This window comes from Zingiber officinale, chromosome 8A, assembly GCF_018446385.1.
Source record: "Zingiber officinale cultivar Zhangliang chromosome 8A, Zo_v1.1, whole genome shotgun sequence".
Taxonomy (NCBI): Eukaryota; Viridiplantae; Streptophyta; class Magnoliopsida; order Zingiberales; family Zingiberaceae; genus Zingiber; species Zingiber officinale.
The window spans coordinates 5169390-5185531 of record NC_056000.1 but is presented as its reverse complement, the minus strand read 5'-3'; the positions used below and the strand labels follow the sequence as shown (position 1 = coordinate 5185531).

At 33.4% G+C, this 16142-nt stretch overlaps 1 protein-coding gene and 1 long non-coding RNA gene across 2 annotated transcripts; one reads left to right on the top strand and one right to left on the bottom strand.

Annotated features, from left to right (window-relative positions):
• Nucleotides 1-8619: 8619 nt before the first annotated feature.
• On the top strand, nucleotides 8620-12256 carry LOC122012056. The gene is made up of 2 exons (XR_006120099.1): nucleotides 8620-8918; nucleotides 11746-12256. It is a non-coding gene; the product is annotated as an uncharacterized LOC122012056 (long non-coding RNA).
• On the bottom strand, nucleotides 9345-15269 carry LOC122012055 (wall-associated receptor kinase 1-like). The gene is made up of 6 exons (XM_042568515.1): nucleotides 15141-15269; nucleotides 14002-14899; nucleotides 13427-13879; nucleotides 12687-13139; nucleotides 11078-11233; nucleotides 9345-10870 (listed from the first exon to the last, which is right to left on the bottom strand). Exons 2-6 carry the CDS (start codon nucleotides 14891-14893, stop codon nucleotides 9642-9644), a joined length of 3183 nt encoding a protein of 1060 aa, XP_042424449.1. The 5' UTR covers nucleotides 14894-14899; nucleotides 15141-15269; the 3' UTR covers nucleotides 9345-9641.
• Between the last annotated feature and the right edge of the window lie 873 nt (nucleotides 15270-16142).

Below are 16142 nucleotides of genomic sequence, written 5' to 3'. Positions count from 1 at the left end.
GCTACTACAAATATTGGACTAATAATATTTTTCTTATTTGGAAATAAAAATATAGAATAACATTTTTATCTTTTACAATTTTTAAAAACAATTTATTATAATCCCCTATATATCCTCCTCATCCTCTAATTAAAAAAAAACAAAAAATAAAAAATATGGAATAGTCACATCAGCTGCTTCATAGAGTTAGTCTCACAGATATTAAAGGAGATAAATACAAATACATAACTAAAAGTACATGGTCGGTCCGTTAACCCATGTAATGACACCCGGAGGATCGAATCCTGAACCTCTGGCCACAAAATTATGCACCACCAACTGTGCTACACCCTAAGGACTCCTATCTACTAGGGGTGTAGATGAATCAAGCCGCTCATGAACTATTCGAAACTCGATTCGATAAAAGCTCGTTTGAACTCATTTAATGAGGCTCGTTAAGATAAACAAATCAAGATCAAGCTTCGCAATACTCGGCTCATTAGCTCGTGAACACGTTCATTAAGCTCATGAATCAAATTTTAAATTTAAAAAAATAATAGTTTTGATATTAAATTTATAGTTTGTACACTTTATTTATGAAAAATATAGACAAATATATTAAATTTATTTATTAGAATAAAATTATAAATTTTAATAAGAATACTATAATTTTCTCTAAATATATAATAAAATTTTTAATGAATATTTAAATTTATAATTTATACTTATTAAACTCGTTTAGGCTCGATAAAAGTTCGAACAAGCTCGTGATCTATGAATATATTCGTTAAATAAAGCTCGAGCTCAGCTCGATTATAAACGAGTCAAGCTCAAACATTAAAGAGTTCGGCTCGGCTCGACTCGATTACACCCCTACTACCTACTAATTCAAGTAAGGATGTTCAATTGTCTCCTAAGCACTCACGGTTCAATTCTCAGTCACGACCTATTTGTAAGAATTTTTCCTCCAAATGAGACTAAGGGATATCAGGCTTCTGGACCGCCAGCCGCAAGTACTACCCGATTTATCCTAGTGATCAGTAAAAAACTTATGTAAGGTCTGGTCGATCACCCTAGGCTCGAGGTTACCCAACCTGATTAATCATTTAATATCCACTAATTCAAATGTCTCTATGATAGGAATGACAATAGATAAAATTTCATATCATGTGTATGTATCTTTATTTATTATATTCATCCTTATACTCATTCTCATATCCTACCAACATCTTATTACTATCTACCATTCTCTTTTTTAAAAAAAATATATATATATTTTATTGTACCTGTATGTTTTTTCTCATCTTGTGCTCCATCAATTATCCAACTATCATTTTATTACTATCTATCATTCTCTCTTTTAAAAAAAAATATTCTTATATGTTGTTTCTCGTCTCATGCTCTTTCAATCAGATGAGAACTTCTTGTGAAAAAAAGATAAGACACGTGTTGGTAATTGGATAAATAGACAAACTAATTTTTTTTTCAAGGTGGAAAGCGGGCTAAAATTTGTTCTTTCCCAATAAAAAATGAGACATATATATATATATATACACACACACACATGGGCTGGTGACGCGACATAAATTTAAATTTTTTTAATCTCTCTCTTCCTTCGCACAGACTTATTTTTGCTCTTTCGCTTCCCTCTCTTCCCTAGAACGAAAACCCTAAACCCTTTTTGTCGCTCACTCGCTCCTCTCTTCCTCGATCCTATATACAGGTCATCTTGTACAACTCTCAGCTCGTGCCAAGTGAGTTAAGGTTTTCGCTCACAACTATATTGTGCTCGCGCCAAGTGGTTTTTGCTCAGAACTATACTGGTCTTGCATCCTCCTCTCCTTTTTCTACTTGTGTTTTAGAATGATGAAAAGGTGCTACGAAGGTATGTTAAGTGTTTGTCTTGTACCCATCGTAGTTTCTAAGAACCAACTGTTTAAAAACTACTGCGAGAATTCTTTGATGCTTGATTTTGAAGAACATGATAATGCTGATTTTCAAAAATTGAAACTTGGTATTAAAAATCCATTGACTACAAGTTGGTGTTGGTTTTTACAAACCAGCACTAATGTTGGTATTGGTTTTTGAAGGCCAACACCGATGCTGCTTGCTGGTTTTCAAAAACCAGTATTTTCCATGTGCAAGTATTGGTTTTAAAAAATTAGCACCAACATTGATTCTGATTTTTCAAAAACCTATTGACTACAACATTGATGTTGGTTTTTGCAAACCAGCACAAACGTTGGTGTTGATTTGCATAGACTAGCACCAACGTTGGTTCTATTTTCAAAAACCCATTGATTACTACATTGGCGTTGGTTTTCAAAAATGAACATGTTGGTGCTGGTTTTAAAAAACTACCATTAATGTGGTACTGGTTTCTTAAAATCAGCTTCATCCAATTTTAAAAAACACAGAAGTCACACCAACGTGTTTTAGTATATGTTTTAAAAACCAATATCAATGTGATATTGCAATATGAAAACTAGCATCCCCCAACATGTTGATAAAGACATAGAAATCAGAAAATATATTATTATATCAATATTAAAATCTTAGAACTATTATTTGTGCATATGTAAATTTGTTTATTTATGTTAATAATGTACACTTTAAATAATTCTAGTCATGAATTGATGTTGGCCATAAACTTAAATGGACCAATATTTTTGGTTAATTTAATGGTTTTTTGGTCGTCCAATAATAGGATCATGGGTCAGTTCATGTACATAATCGACACAAAATGATCATTAAACAATCTCCTTTTACTATATTTTTGGATATATAAGATATACAATCAATTCATGGTTTATTGGTCAATATATTTTAAAGTTGGGATTCAACATCTCAAATCTTTAAATTTTCAGGTACATTTTCTAGTTTTGAATGTTAGAAGTACATAATAGAAAATTAATCATTGTAAATTTGCCCATTTACTTTCACTAGAAGAGATATATCTTTGTTGCTTGGTATATTAGATAGAGGTGCTTCTGTTCTTATGAACTCAACTAATGCATCGGGTGATCTCTTTCTTGCTCACTTCTCTGATAAAAAAGAACCTACTAGATCAAGAATTGAGAAGTTGTTTCAACTCTATTCTCATAGAGTTGAAGTAGATTATGATGCTTTAGTATTTTATAAATTATACATTTATATATATTTATTTGTGTTATTTTCTTCTAGTACATATAAGGTTCCATTAGGTTTTATAGATATTATCGACACTATAGAGGTCGTTAATGTAGTGGATCTACCTTTTTTTAAATATTGTAGATGATTTTAAAATTTTGGATAGATTCAATTGGATTGAAGTGATTCATCACCTCCGTCATGACTATTTGTATCTCCCTAACTAGTAGTCTACCCAACAGCCTCGTTATCTAGGCCACGAGAACATCCTCCCAAGAGCATCTCTCTTGCACGCCAACTTTTCCTGTCATTTTGTTTAATCATTTCCGCTATCTCTCCTTGAATCACCCTCCTCAGTCCTCACGTCGATCTCTTACAGTCGGACCCTCAAGGCCTCAACCCTCCTCACGTCGCTCTCGCCTCTCTCACAATCAAGGTCTCCCTCTCATCTTGAACCTTGAATCTCCACGTTGAGCGATAGCAACTAGTAAGTGCTTTTCTATTGCTGCTTTTGTTCTTTTATTTTGTTGTTCGTTTGTTCTTCGGTTAGAGGCATAGCTTTGTTCAAAAGAGAGGAGAAAAACATGACACTTAAGATTGTCATTGCGTTGCTTTTGCCTAGGCATAACTTCTGTTCATATTCAAATTCACAACTCATAAGAGTGATTAATTTACTAGAGTCCATTCCTCCCGAGCCTCATCCCCCTCTCGTCCTCACACCATAGTTGCAAGGACCGCCAACTAATGTGGGTAAGTAGTGATTCTATCTTCTCAATATTTTATAGTAATCTTTGCATTGATTTTGTTCTGATCATATGTATTCCTTATTGAACTCAAATATCCTGATAAGTATTAATCATGCTTTTAGTTTTATATTTATCTTTTGGTTTTAGTCAATTATATTTTGAATAGTCTTATCAATTATCACGCCTTATAATATTTTGAACAGTGTTATGTGATCATTATTTGTCTAATGTCAATGCAAAGAGATTTACCAAATAAGGATACTGATAATAGTTGTTCGGTACCACAATCTGATACCAGTCCTTCAGTGGAAACAAAAACTACTATAAATTGTAAAAGAAAGGTAACCAAGAGGAAAACAATGAAACTAAGAAGTGAAGTTTGGGATCATTTTGTAAAGTTTACTAATGTTGAATCATAGATAAAAGTTATATGCAAATATTGTGATAAAGAGTTTTTTTTGTGATTCATACAAGAATGGAACTACAAGTTTGAGATCTCATATCACCTCATGAAACACCCTCATGCTGTTGAAACAACTTAAGCACAATTAAGTTTACAAGTAGGTTCAAGAGTGGGTGAGGTGTCTCTGACTTCTTAGAAATTTGATCAAGATGTATCTAAAACACTAGCTAGAATGATTATAATGGATGAACTCCCTTTCAAATTTGTAGAAAGAGAAGGATTTAAAGTATTTATAGCCATGGTATGTATGAAATTTTGAATTCCTTCAAGATGGACGATTGCACGTGATTGTATTGAATTATATATAGTTGAAAGGGAAAATTTGAAAAATTTATTACATGATTCAGCACAAAGAGCTTGTTTGACCACTGCTTCATGGACATCTATTCAAAAAATCAATTATATATGTCTAACAGCTCATTTTATTGATGCAAATTAAAATTTACAGAAAAGAATTATCAATTTTTGTCAGATTACAAGTCATAAAGGTGAGGCTATTAGTTTAAGCATTGAAAATTACTTAAGGGGTTGGGGAATTAATAGAATTTTTACTATTATAGTTGCTAATGCAAGTTCAAATGATGTTGTTATCAATAGTTTCAAAAAAAAAAAGAAGATGATTAATTGAGATTCCACTATTTTAAAAGGAAAATATGTTCATATGAGATGTGTAGTTCATATAATCAATTTGATTATTGCTGATGGCTTAAATGACATAAATCAATTTGTGATGAGGGTGAGGAATGCGATTAAATATATTAAGCAATCTCCCTCTAGATTAAGCAAGTTTAAAGAATGTACAGAGATTGAAAAAATTGAAAGCAAGAACTCATTATGTTTAGATATGCCAACTAGATGGAATTCAATTTTCTTAATGTTGAATATACCTCAAAAATTTGAAAGAGCCTTTGATAGGTTTGATGAACAAGATCCATGCTTTAAATTAGATATTTAATATACAGATTGACTTGTTATTTTGAATGAAAATGGAGAGATGATGTTTGAATCAGATGGTAAACCTAAAAGAGAATTAAAGACTTTTGATGGGAAGTCAACACGTACAGATTGAAATAACATTAGACTCTTTGCATCTCTACTGAATATTTTTTATGAGCTAACATTAAAAGTTTCTGGATCTTTGTATGTCATATCCAATACTTTTGCACACGAGATTAGTTCTATTCATACCATCTTGAAGGAGTGGCAAGAAATTAAAGTGATGATTTTGATGTGTATTCGATGGGAATTAAAATAAAAAATAAATTTGACAAGTATTGGGGAGATCCCAAGAAAATGAATAAGTTGATTTATATTGCAATGGTGCTTGATCCGAGACATAAATTGGGTTTCGTAGAATTTATGTTGATTGAATTATATGGAGATGAGGAGGGTGCAAGAGTAGGAAAGATGATAAAGAACATTTTATTTACTTTGTACAAGAATTATAAGGAAAAAAATGGAGTCTCAATGCAATACTTCAATAAGCGTTCCATCTATTTCAGAATCAGGTAATAACAATGCTTCAACAAATATGAGTCAAATTGATTTAAAAAGACAACCTATCATTGAGAAGTATAAGAAACAAAAGGCTAAAGTTTTTGGTGATGGCAGCATGTCAGAATTAGATAATTATCTTAATGAAATAGTTAAAAAGTATTGTGATATTTTTGACATTTTGGGATGGTGGAAGCAAAATTGTCAAAGATTTCCTATACTTGCTTAAATTGCTCATGATGTATTAAATATTCCAATATCTTCAGAATCTGATTTCAATACCATTGGTCGGGTACTTGATTATTTTAGGAGTTCATTAATTCTTAGAGTAGTAGACTTCGATTATGTTTGAAGCTACTCAACATTGAAGAAATTTTAGAAGATGTGGAAAAATTAAAAATGATAAAATTTTCCCTTTGAAGAAAAATAGAATTAGATTTTTATTTATAATTATAAACTTATAAAGTATTTATTTATTTAACTTGTATTTTTTTGTCAGGATTTTCAAAATTTATATTGGATTCATCTTCTTCGACAATATCGATACATGAATGAATGACATAATAATCAATAATATGTTATGCCTACTTTGGTAATATGATATTAGTTTATTTTTTTTATCATTTGCAATTAGCATATCTATTCTATATTGCAATGTATTCAATTTCCTAATTGAATCACATATTTTGTCTAGTAAATCTCATATTGTAAATTGTAATCCCATATTCAATTTCATATTTTGTCTACTGAATGTCTTTTGTCTATGGTTCTATGTTTTATCCATAGAAAATTTTTAGAGTAAACTGCTAGGGAATAAAATGTTAAAGTGTATACTTTTTTACTTCCTAAAAGAGAATTGTCTTTTTATTTAGTTATAATAAAACTTATAAGTAGGAGAAAGTTCCTTTATCTATATTATATTAATTTCTTCATTATGTACTTTTATGTTCTATAATCAAGTTCTGATGCACTAAATTTTACTAGTTTCATGATGATATTTTTGTGTCATGACCATGAGGCATTATGAAAGGTTTAACTCCCAACATTTGCTATTATACAAATTCGAACCCCTTCTAAACCTAGCTTGCTTATCATTAGACTACCAACACAAATTCAAGATGTTTTATTACCGTTCTAACTGTTTTCGTGTTCCCTTTTCATTTCTTTAGAGAAAAATATGCATCATCTCTTATTGCTTATGATGCTGAAGGAGTAAAGGTCAACTCCTCCAATGCTGCTCAATTCAAGTTGGATATATAAGAGACTATCTTCTGATAAGAAAAGTATAATCTATATTGACTTAGTTTTTGGGAATATAACAAGTTGTGGAGACTAGTTTTTTTATTTCTACATGAAGTGGGCTTGATTTCCTTATCATAATTCTAATTATCTAGCAAGTTTGATACTATTTTCCAGTTTATTACTAAAATAATCTTATTTTATCTATGCTTAATTATAAATTTTTTGTATTTAATTGATTGGTGAAAAATTATACATGATTTTTAAAAATTATATTTTCGATCATTTCAAAACGGAAGATATAATATCCTTCTCATCCATCTCTAAATATACTGTGCATAGAGATGATATTTATCTTTTCCAAATCCATCACTAACAAGTAACTTTTTAATACAAAATGAACACCATTTTGTTTACTTTAAAATCTTTAATTCATCTAAGACTTCATAGAGTTTTAGAAAAAATTAACTCTATTTCTTAAATGTTATGTATTCTGTCAATTTTATATTTTTTATAAAACCTATGATTTTACATTTTGATACCATAAGAAAACATAACCATCTTTAATTAAAATAGCCATGGAAAATAGAAACTAGGGTGCTAATGTATAACTAGTATAAGGTATTAATATCTTTATGAGTTTTAAAAAAAATAAATAAATTTGGTTATTTCGGTTAAAAATCAAATTAACCGACATTATATCAATTCGATTATTTTGGGGTTTTTTAAAATTTCGGTCGGGATCAGTTCAGTTGGTTCAAAAAAAATTCAGTTTGTTCAGTTTTCGATCTATTCGATTCGGTTGATTCAATTTTAACCGAATGCTTAGCCCTATTTATGAGTAATCAAAAGTCAAAACAATGAGTTTACTTGGTCCATTATTATTATTATTATTATTATTATTATTATTATTATTATTATTATTAACTCAAGTTAATCTTTCCTTATTGGAAGACACTCTTTCTCATAATTTGCTAAAATCCTTCTTAAGCCACTCTCTTTTCTAGTTTAAGTCTTTCTTTTGAAGAAGACAATCTTTTTCTTCTTCAGTACTGTAGTGTTGACATTGTAGATGGGATATGTAGCTTGAGCACAACAAATTACAACTGGAATTGCATAAAAATAACAAGTTACAAAAAGATGACTGTACTTGCCCGGGGCGTCTCAACAATACAGAGAAATAAATTATGAGTAACTAATAGCCTTTTAAAATGATGATTGATACATTAAAAAAGATATTTATCTCAAATATACTAAAATTCCAATTCCAAACCTTAATTTGATACTACCTCATACATTAACTACTACACCGGAGGATTAAAAAAAACACCGATTAAATGGATATACATGGATGGATGTATGCATTGTAATTCAATTTATTTATTTTGTTATAAACTGCATAATTATTGTTGATTTATGTATTATACTTTGATCTCATTTATATATTTTTAAAATTGTAGTTGTAATATATAGTTAGGTATATAAAAAATAGAAAAATAAAATAAAATAAACCTTCGTAGAAATTATATAATGCACGGGTTTACATAAAGCACGGTTTTACCAGCGCAGTTCCTTCGTACAGCACTGTTCTGTGTCCGTATCCGCCCACCACTGACCTAGGAAAAGGGCAAGGTTTCAGCGTCCTGGTCCTCTCTCCACCCTCATTCTCGCGTCGACCTTGATTTCATTTGGAGGGTGATTCGGCCGAACTCCATCTCAGATGCAGCTCAATCCTTGTGCCGGTTCCCAAGGGGTACCATCGTTAGTGAAATAGCGGGAGAAGCGAGGATCACCGCACACCTTTGAGATGCTTTCTTGGGGATTTATGACCTCAAGGCTTATACTTGAGAAAAAGCTCTAAGATGCAGGTTTGGTTGCTCCTTAGGTTTCTCTTATTTCGCTGCATGCTTATTTCGCTGCTAAAACTAGTTATATAATATGCCTCTTGAAAATTAGTCTCGATATGTCGCAATTAGAAGTATACCAAGTACTCAGGTTTGTCAATTTCTGGATAGTGTAAATTTTGATGATTTAGAGGAAAAGAAAAAACACCATTAGATAAGTGATAGAAGAAGAGAGTAGAAAGTAACAAGTGATAGCGTATTAATTGAAATGGTTTCTTGCTTGTCTACATTGCATTCTATCTTTCTATCTCTGAATATAGAGATTAAAGGTAATGTGAATGACAGCCAAAAAATAGTCAAAATGACAGCCATTGGCACAATACAACTTCTACTAAAGTTTTCATAAAAATACGAACTTGCCTTCCGTCAAAAATATACATAGATAGAGCCTAGTCATAAAAAGAGATCTGGTATGTATATATATATAAAGTAGCATTCATGAAGTTAATACCAATTATTACATTAAGCAAACACAAACTTTGACATAATAAATTGTAGCATACACACTCCAACTTTAGTTTATGATGCATCCTACTTTCTCCGTAGACACAGAAATTGTTCTGGAAGAAATTCACATGTCATGGTAAGCATCCTCGCACAACAGATTAACTATAATGATAGTTTACAGAGCATTCCAGCTGGTTTAAACAACAAGCAGTAGAGACATGATGCTTTGAGAAAGCAAACTCATCGAGGCGAGTATGGTCGTTGGTACATCATCTCTTTCTCTGAGCTGTAACTAGTAGAAGTACCTTGATTTCTTTGGTCCACCAATTCTGTTGAAGGATCAAATGCATCACTCAGGTTTGTCTCAGTTGCATCATTGTCTTCTGCAAAAGAAGGTAGCCTCTTTTTCGTCATTCTGATCCTTCTCAGCCCTTGCAATTTGTACTCAACGTCTTTCATCGTAGGTCTCTCCGCTCCCTTCAACCTCAAACATATTTCTATCATCTGCATTATTTCCAAAAGCTCTTCTTTGTTTCCTTCTTTCAAAACACGATCCTCTACAACATCAAGAGCATGGTTTTCTCTCATTGCTTGCAGAAACTGCTTTGATAGGTTCACCTCAGCACCATGTTCGTTTGAGTAAACAGGAGCTTTTCCTGTCAAAAGTTCTAGGAGAATGACTCCAAAACTATAGACATCGCTCTTTTCTGTCAATTCACTTGTTTGATAATACTCGGGATCCAAGTATCCGATGGTGCCTTGTACAACAGTGTGTACATAATTTTGATCAAGTGGAATAAATCTTGAAGCTCCAAAATCAGATACTTTTGCAACCAAATTATCGTCTAGAAGAATATTTGACGATTTAACATCTCTATGAAAAATAGACATAGAAACATCCGAGTGCAAGTAAGCAAGTGAGCACGCAATTTCTGTAGCAATCCTCAAGCGATCATCCCACGATAATTTAGATTGTCCATTGGGAACATGGAGATGGTGTGATAGGGTGCCATTTGAAATAAATTCATAGATCAGTAAGGGGATTTCAGTCTCTAGGCAACATCCAAAAAGCTTCACTATGTGCCTATGATTAATTTGAGAAAGAATCGCTACCTCGTTTATGAATTCATCAATCTCACTTTTTTTCAGATTTGTGGATTTCTTTACGGCAGCAACTCGTTGATCTGATAAAATTCCTTTGTAAACTTCTCCATGCCCTCCGCGACCAACCAAGCGAGTTTCATGAAAATTGTTTGTTGCTTTTTCTATCTCTTCCAGTGGAAATAATTTAGTTCTCTCAGCATCATGTTCGCTTGTAGAGATCAGTTGTTTCAGCAATAAACCATGATTCTGGTGAAAGTTCTTTTCTCTTATTTGCTTTTGCATTCTTTCCTTCCATTTCTTACTTAGGATGACCAACATTATGCACAGGAGTAATAGGCACACATTGCTTGCAGCGATGATGAGAACTGCACCATATACAAGAATATTAAATTTCATAAGTCTCTTATATTTGATGATACCTATGATGAACTACATGTTACAACAGTCTACCTTTGTATCTTTTAATGGTGTCGTGCTAAATTGTGGTAGTGTTGCACTTTGTTTTCAATTTTTTTTCTGTTACAATTGATTTGATCACACGGTTTATATATTCTCAAGTTTCAAGGACTTACCTAACATAAGAGTTCTCTTCTTAGTACGAGGGATGCACTCTCCGATCTTTGGATCACCAAAGGTTCCTGGTTCACACGTGCAATTGTAACTGCCCTCTGTATTGGCACAAATCCCCTTGCAAGTATATTTAGTTGAATTGCTGCACTCATTGATATCTAAAGAACAACAAAAACATAGGTGAGTTAATTATGCACACCAATACCATAAAAACAAAGCAATTTTACATGAAATCGATTAATAAAAACTTATTTGACAATGGAGTTACAATTTATGTTTTGCACTTGTAGCTATTTTTTCCCAAAAAGTTTACTGAAATTGGAGATATAAGCCTAATTTAGCAAGAAATATATTACTCATCTTGCCTAGTTAAGACATCAGATTCTCTTCTAAACCTTTTTTTAAGGCTGGATGAGGTCCCTCAAATCTACGCAATAGCTTTTGAACCTAATTATTAAATTTTTTAGATTGTAATATATATTTTGAGAATGGTCATATGTACTTACGTTCTAGTGGATTGATGTAGCTGATGAGCAAGAAAATAAATATAATTTGTCGCCCTTTTGATATTTTTTGTTACCATATCTTGTAGTAGTAGTAGTACTTTGGATTCCATTTGTTGATTTATTAATATTTGTCAGTCCACTTGGGACATCATTTTTTATGACAGTCTTGTACAGAACTTGAACATGGGTCTATTTGATGACGAACTTGATTATGATGATGATGAAATTGGCAAAAGGTGGAACCGTCACCCTAGCGGCCCCCTGGTCCCGGCCCCACAAGATTTCAGAGGGAGTAAATCACGGTTAATGCTGGGCAGGATAGGTGACTGGGGGTCAAAGGAATTTTTGGCACAGTAGACTAGGGTTTTATCCCCGAGTGTAACTGGCGACCTTCGACCCCACGACTTCATTGGCAAGCTGCAGGCATCTAACCAGCTGATTCAGCCCGTGGGGGCATGAAATTGTTGATACCGATGGAGGTTAGTTTTGTTATTGCTTGGCATGTTAAGAGCAACATTTTATTTATTATCTCTTCTATATATCCTTGTTTAGTGACAGGAAACAACACCCATATTTCTAGATTATACTATTGCTTGATTATTCTATGCACGACTGTCTTATGATGTTCTGGTTATTTGTTGTTTAGATGAAATGTTGTTGGTTTTTGTGTGTCAATTTTGTTTCTTGGTTTATAATTTACTTGAATGTTTTAATTTTCTTGCCTTCAAAAGTTATATGGTATTAGCAACATTTATAATTGTCTCTATAAAAGGTTTTAGAAACAAATAATTATTTTTTAAAAAGTGAACAGTTTGTAGAGACAATTATAATTGCTTATAGAGTGGTTTAGTGATAATTAAAGGATTATTTCTTTAAATTATTAACTTTTTTAGACAATTATAATTATTTTATAGAATTATATTTGTGTATGTATGTACGTACGTATGGATTTTTAGATATAATTTCTAATTATCTTTAAAAGAATTATTATCTTTTAGTGATAATTATCAGTTTGGAGATAAATTAAAAGTTGTCCTTAAATATTTTAGTTTAAATAAGTATTAGAATGCACAAAAAAGTGGAGATAGGGAGAGTTTTCAGGTACCTTGGCAGCCATTCTGTACGTACGGGTTTCCTGCATAACCTTGCTCGCACTGGCAACGATATCCCAATTGCAATTGACCTCCATTGCCGCCGTTTACGGTGTAGCATGTGCTGCGCTCGCTCACGCATGCTAAGATCGACTTATTCCTTTTAGCATCCTCGCAGGAATGATTGGGGATCAACCAGCTGTAATGCCCTTCAATGAGAGTGAAGCCTTGTGAAGAATTTCTCATTTCTATGAGACTCAGTTCACCCCTTTCCACGCCTACCTCGCTCACATTTATGCCCTGATACAGGAGAACGGGAGGGGTCGTCGTTTGGTTGCAAAATAGTGCAAATAATGAGTCTCTGTAGCAATCCGATTCATTATCGAGTCCAAAAGGAAATGGTATATCGACACTTCCGCATTTCCTTGCACAATCGCCGGCTGGATATATCTTGGGAGTTGTAACGTCTGTAGACAATCGTAATTAATCAATGCAACAGAGAAGGATCATTAATTCTTCCAATCTAGATGAACTTGAGAAAACTAATCAAGAAGGAATGAAGTGGTTAATTACCTTTGCAGCCATCAGTTAAAAAGAATTATAATTGCCTTTACAAAGGTTTCTAGAAACCATTTAAAAAGTGCCTCTAATACTTTTGGAAGCACTAACTTTTGGGGTAAATCAAAAAAAAAAAAAAAACGGTTTACTCCGAGCGTGATATATCTAGAGATAGCTAGGCAGAGTTTTCAGGTACCTTTGCATCCATTCAGTACGTACGGGTTTCCTGCATAACCTTGCTCGCACTTGCAACGATATCCCAATTGATCTCCTTTGCTGCCGTTTATGTTGAGGCATGTTGTGTGGTTGCTCACGCATGCGAAGAGCGACTTATTCATTTTAGCATCCTCGCAGGAATGATAGGGGATCGACCAACCGTGTACGGAATGTCTTTCAGCGAGAGTAAGGCCTTGTGAAGATTTTCTCACTTCCATGAGGTGCAGTTCTCCACTTTCCACGTCTACCTCGCTCACATTTTTGCCCTGATATTGGAGAACGGGAGGGGTCGCTGTTTGGTTGCAAACTAGTGCAAATGATGAGTCTCTGTAGCAATCCGATTCAGTATCAAGTCCAAAAGGAAATGGTATATCCACAGTTGCGCATTTTCTTGTACAATTTTTAGCTGGATATATATTCGCTGTTGTTAAACCTGTTGACAATCGAAATAATCAATGCAACATATATATATAGAAGCAACATTAATTCTTCCAATCCAATTTTACTCAAGAAAACTTATATATCAAGAAGGGAATGAATTTGTTAATGAATTACCTTGGCAGCCATCGGTTAGGTAGGGATTGCCTTTATTTCCACCAGAACAACTACAATAATATCCGACGGTGACATCCCTGATCTCGCCAGAAAAAGCACTGTAGCAACCGCTGTTGTTGCTTATGCAAGCATAGGTCTCCATATCGCTCATGGCCTCTCTACATGAAGAGTGATCGTCCATGTACCAAGACAGTTTAAAATCCGAATTGCCGATCGAGGAACTCACGTAGGCGCTGACTGCAGTGGCATTAGTCTGGTCAAGTCGAGTCAAACGAACTCCTAGGAAGACACGGTCTCGAATTCCAGTCCTAATCGGAACGCTACACTCTTCACGCCGGATGGGCGACGAATCTGGACCGACGTCCAAACAAATGGTAGAGCAATTAGATATCATTGTGTTATCCTTGGCGAGATCGACTAGACTAGCATGAACATTGCAACCAGAAACAAACAGAACGTTGTTTGTCGCCCAAAAGTTGAAGTTGTGATAATTTTGCAGATCGATCAGTGGGACGGTGATGAAAGGCTGGTCGACGGCCATTGAGATAACCGGCAATTTGAAGTACACGTACCCTGAATATAAATTTATACCAGTAACCTCGAGTGTGCCATCACCACCCATGAAGAGCTGGGTTGGCACACTGCTATCGTATTGCTCGAAGCAGGTAAGGCCGAAGCCGGGAAGGTAGCAACCATCGCCGATGCCGAAAGGGTATTGGATGCTGATATCGCCACAGCTTGTTTGACAGTTGGATGGGAGTGTAAAAGTTCGTTTTTCAATTGGCGTCGTTTTGATCTGTTGTGGTCCGTTCGAAGCCTCGGAGAAACACCAAGGAGATCCCCGAGTAGTAGCAAGTGCAAGTAGTACCAGTAACACTTTCCCCCACGCCATCGATCCCTGGACATATAAGTACGTTTCATTAATCAAGATTGAGCTAATCAAGTGAATCGAAAAAAGGAATTAAACAGAATTTGCTTGCACTGAAAAATGAAGAGGACATTAATAATGCATGGTTCATCCTCCAGCTTTTAATCAAAAGAAACACATTAATTAATTCCATTGTACAACGAGCTAGTTTTAATTTGATTAATCTGGATTTTTGTTTTTTTTTTTGAATTTGAGAAGATCAGAAACTCACCTTGGCTTTGTTGAGCTTCGAAGAGAATTACGCGCGACTTGAGGTCTTCTTAGCAAATCAATCGACTAGAGAGAAGACGACGAGGAGGACTTCTAACAGAGTACAGTGTGCTTATAAAGGCCGTGACGGTGACGGGGTCTTCTCATCGAAGTCAGTCAACTTAAAATAGCTTCATCATTAATGCTTGCTGGTACAGTGCGCCACAAAAAAAGTGAGCAAGAAAGGAGGCAGAATGCAAATTAAAATGGCAAATAAAGTACTACCCAAAGCAAACCTACCGTGGAAAGAAAGGCTATAAAGTCGGCGAATCGAGAAACAAAGGGCGCATATAATAAGACGATAAGCATTCGCCACAGCTGGTCGGAAGTGGGGCAAACAATTGAATATACTCGAATATTATAAAATATTAATATTTAAATTTGAGTTTGATATATATATATAAATTATTATAATTCAATTCGAGTTTAGTTACGAGTGATTTATCGACCTTCTAATAAATTATTATAGATTTAAATTAAATTTTAAAAAATTATCAAAAATATTTAAATTCGACTTAAATTTGATAATTTCAATTATGAATCAGATAGTTTTCGAATCGGCTTAGCTGAATTGTTTGCACCCAAGGAAATGAAAATAAAAGAGTAACTTTTTTTATTCACATCGTGACGTTTTTATTTTAAAAAATGTAATAATTTTCTCACTTTAAATATCGAAGAGCATCTCTCTTTAAATATTATAATGTTCTATCTACAGTACTATCATATATTTTACTTAAAATTAATTTAATAAAATTATATAATCCTAGGCATCTCCAATGTCAAATTTATGAGAGCTTTGTAAAAACTAAATAACTGAATAAAAAATCTTGAATAATTATAAAGGTGAAGTTTAACTTTTTTTTCTCAAATTTGATACAATATGCATGAAATCATACAATTCAAGATATAAATGAGATCATTAAAAATTCACTTAGAGCTTTGACCATTAAAAGTATTTTAATAA

What these genes read in the sequence shown, in the direction of transcription:
- LOC122012055 (XM_042568515.1), bottom strand. Translation starts at nt 14,893, where the DNA reads ATGGCGTGGGGGAAAGTGTTACTGGTACTACTTGCACTTGCTACTACT. An exon ending in CGTACAGAATGGCTGCCAAG is followed by an intron (nt 11,234 to 12,686) that starts GTACCTGAAAAC and finishes GTTGTTCTTTAG; the next exon opens with ATATCAATGAGTGCAGCAAT. An exon ending in GAAGAGAACTCTTATGTTAG is followed by an intron (nt 10,871 to 11,077) that starts GTAAGTCCTTGA and finishes TATATGGTGCAG; the next exon opens with TTCTCATCATCGCTGCAAGC.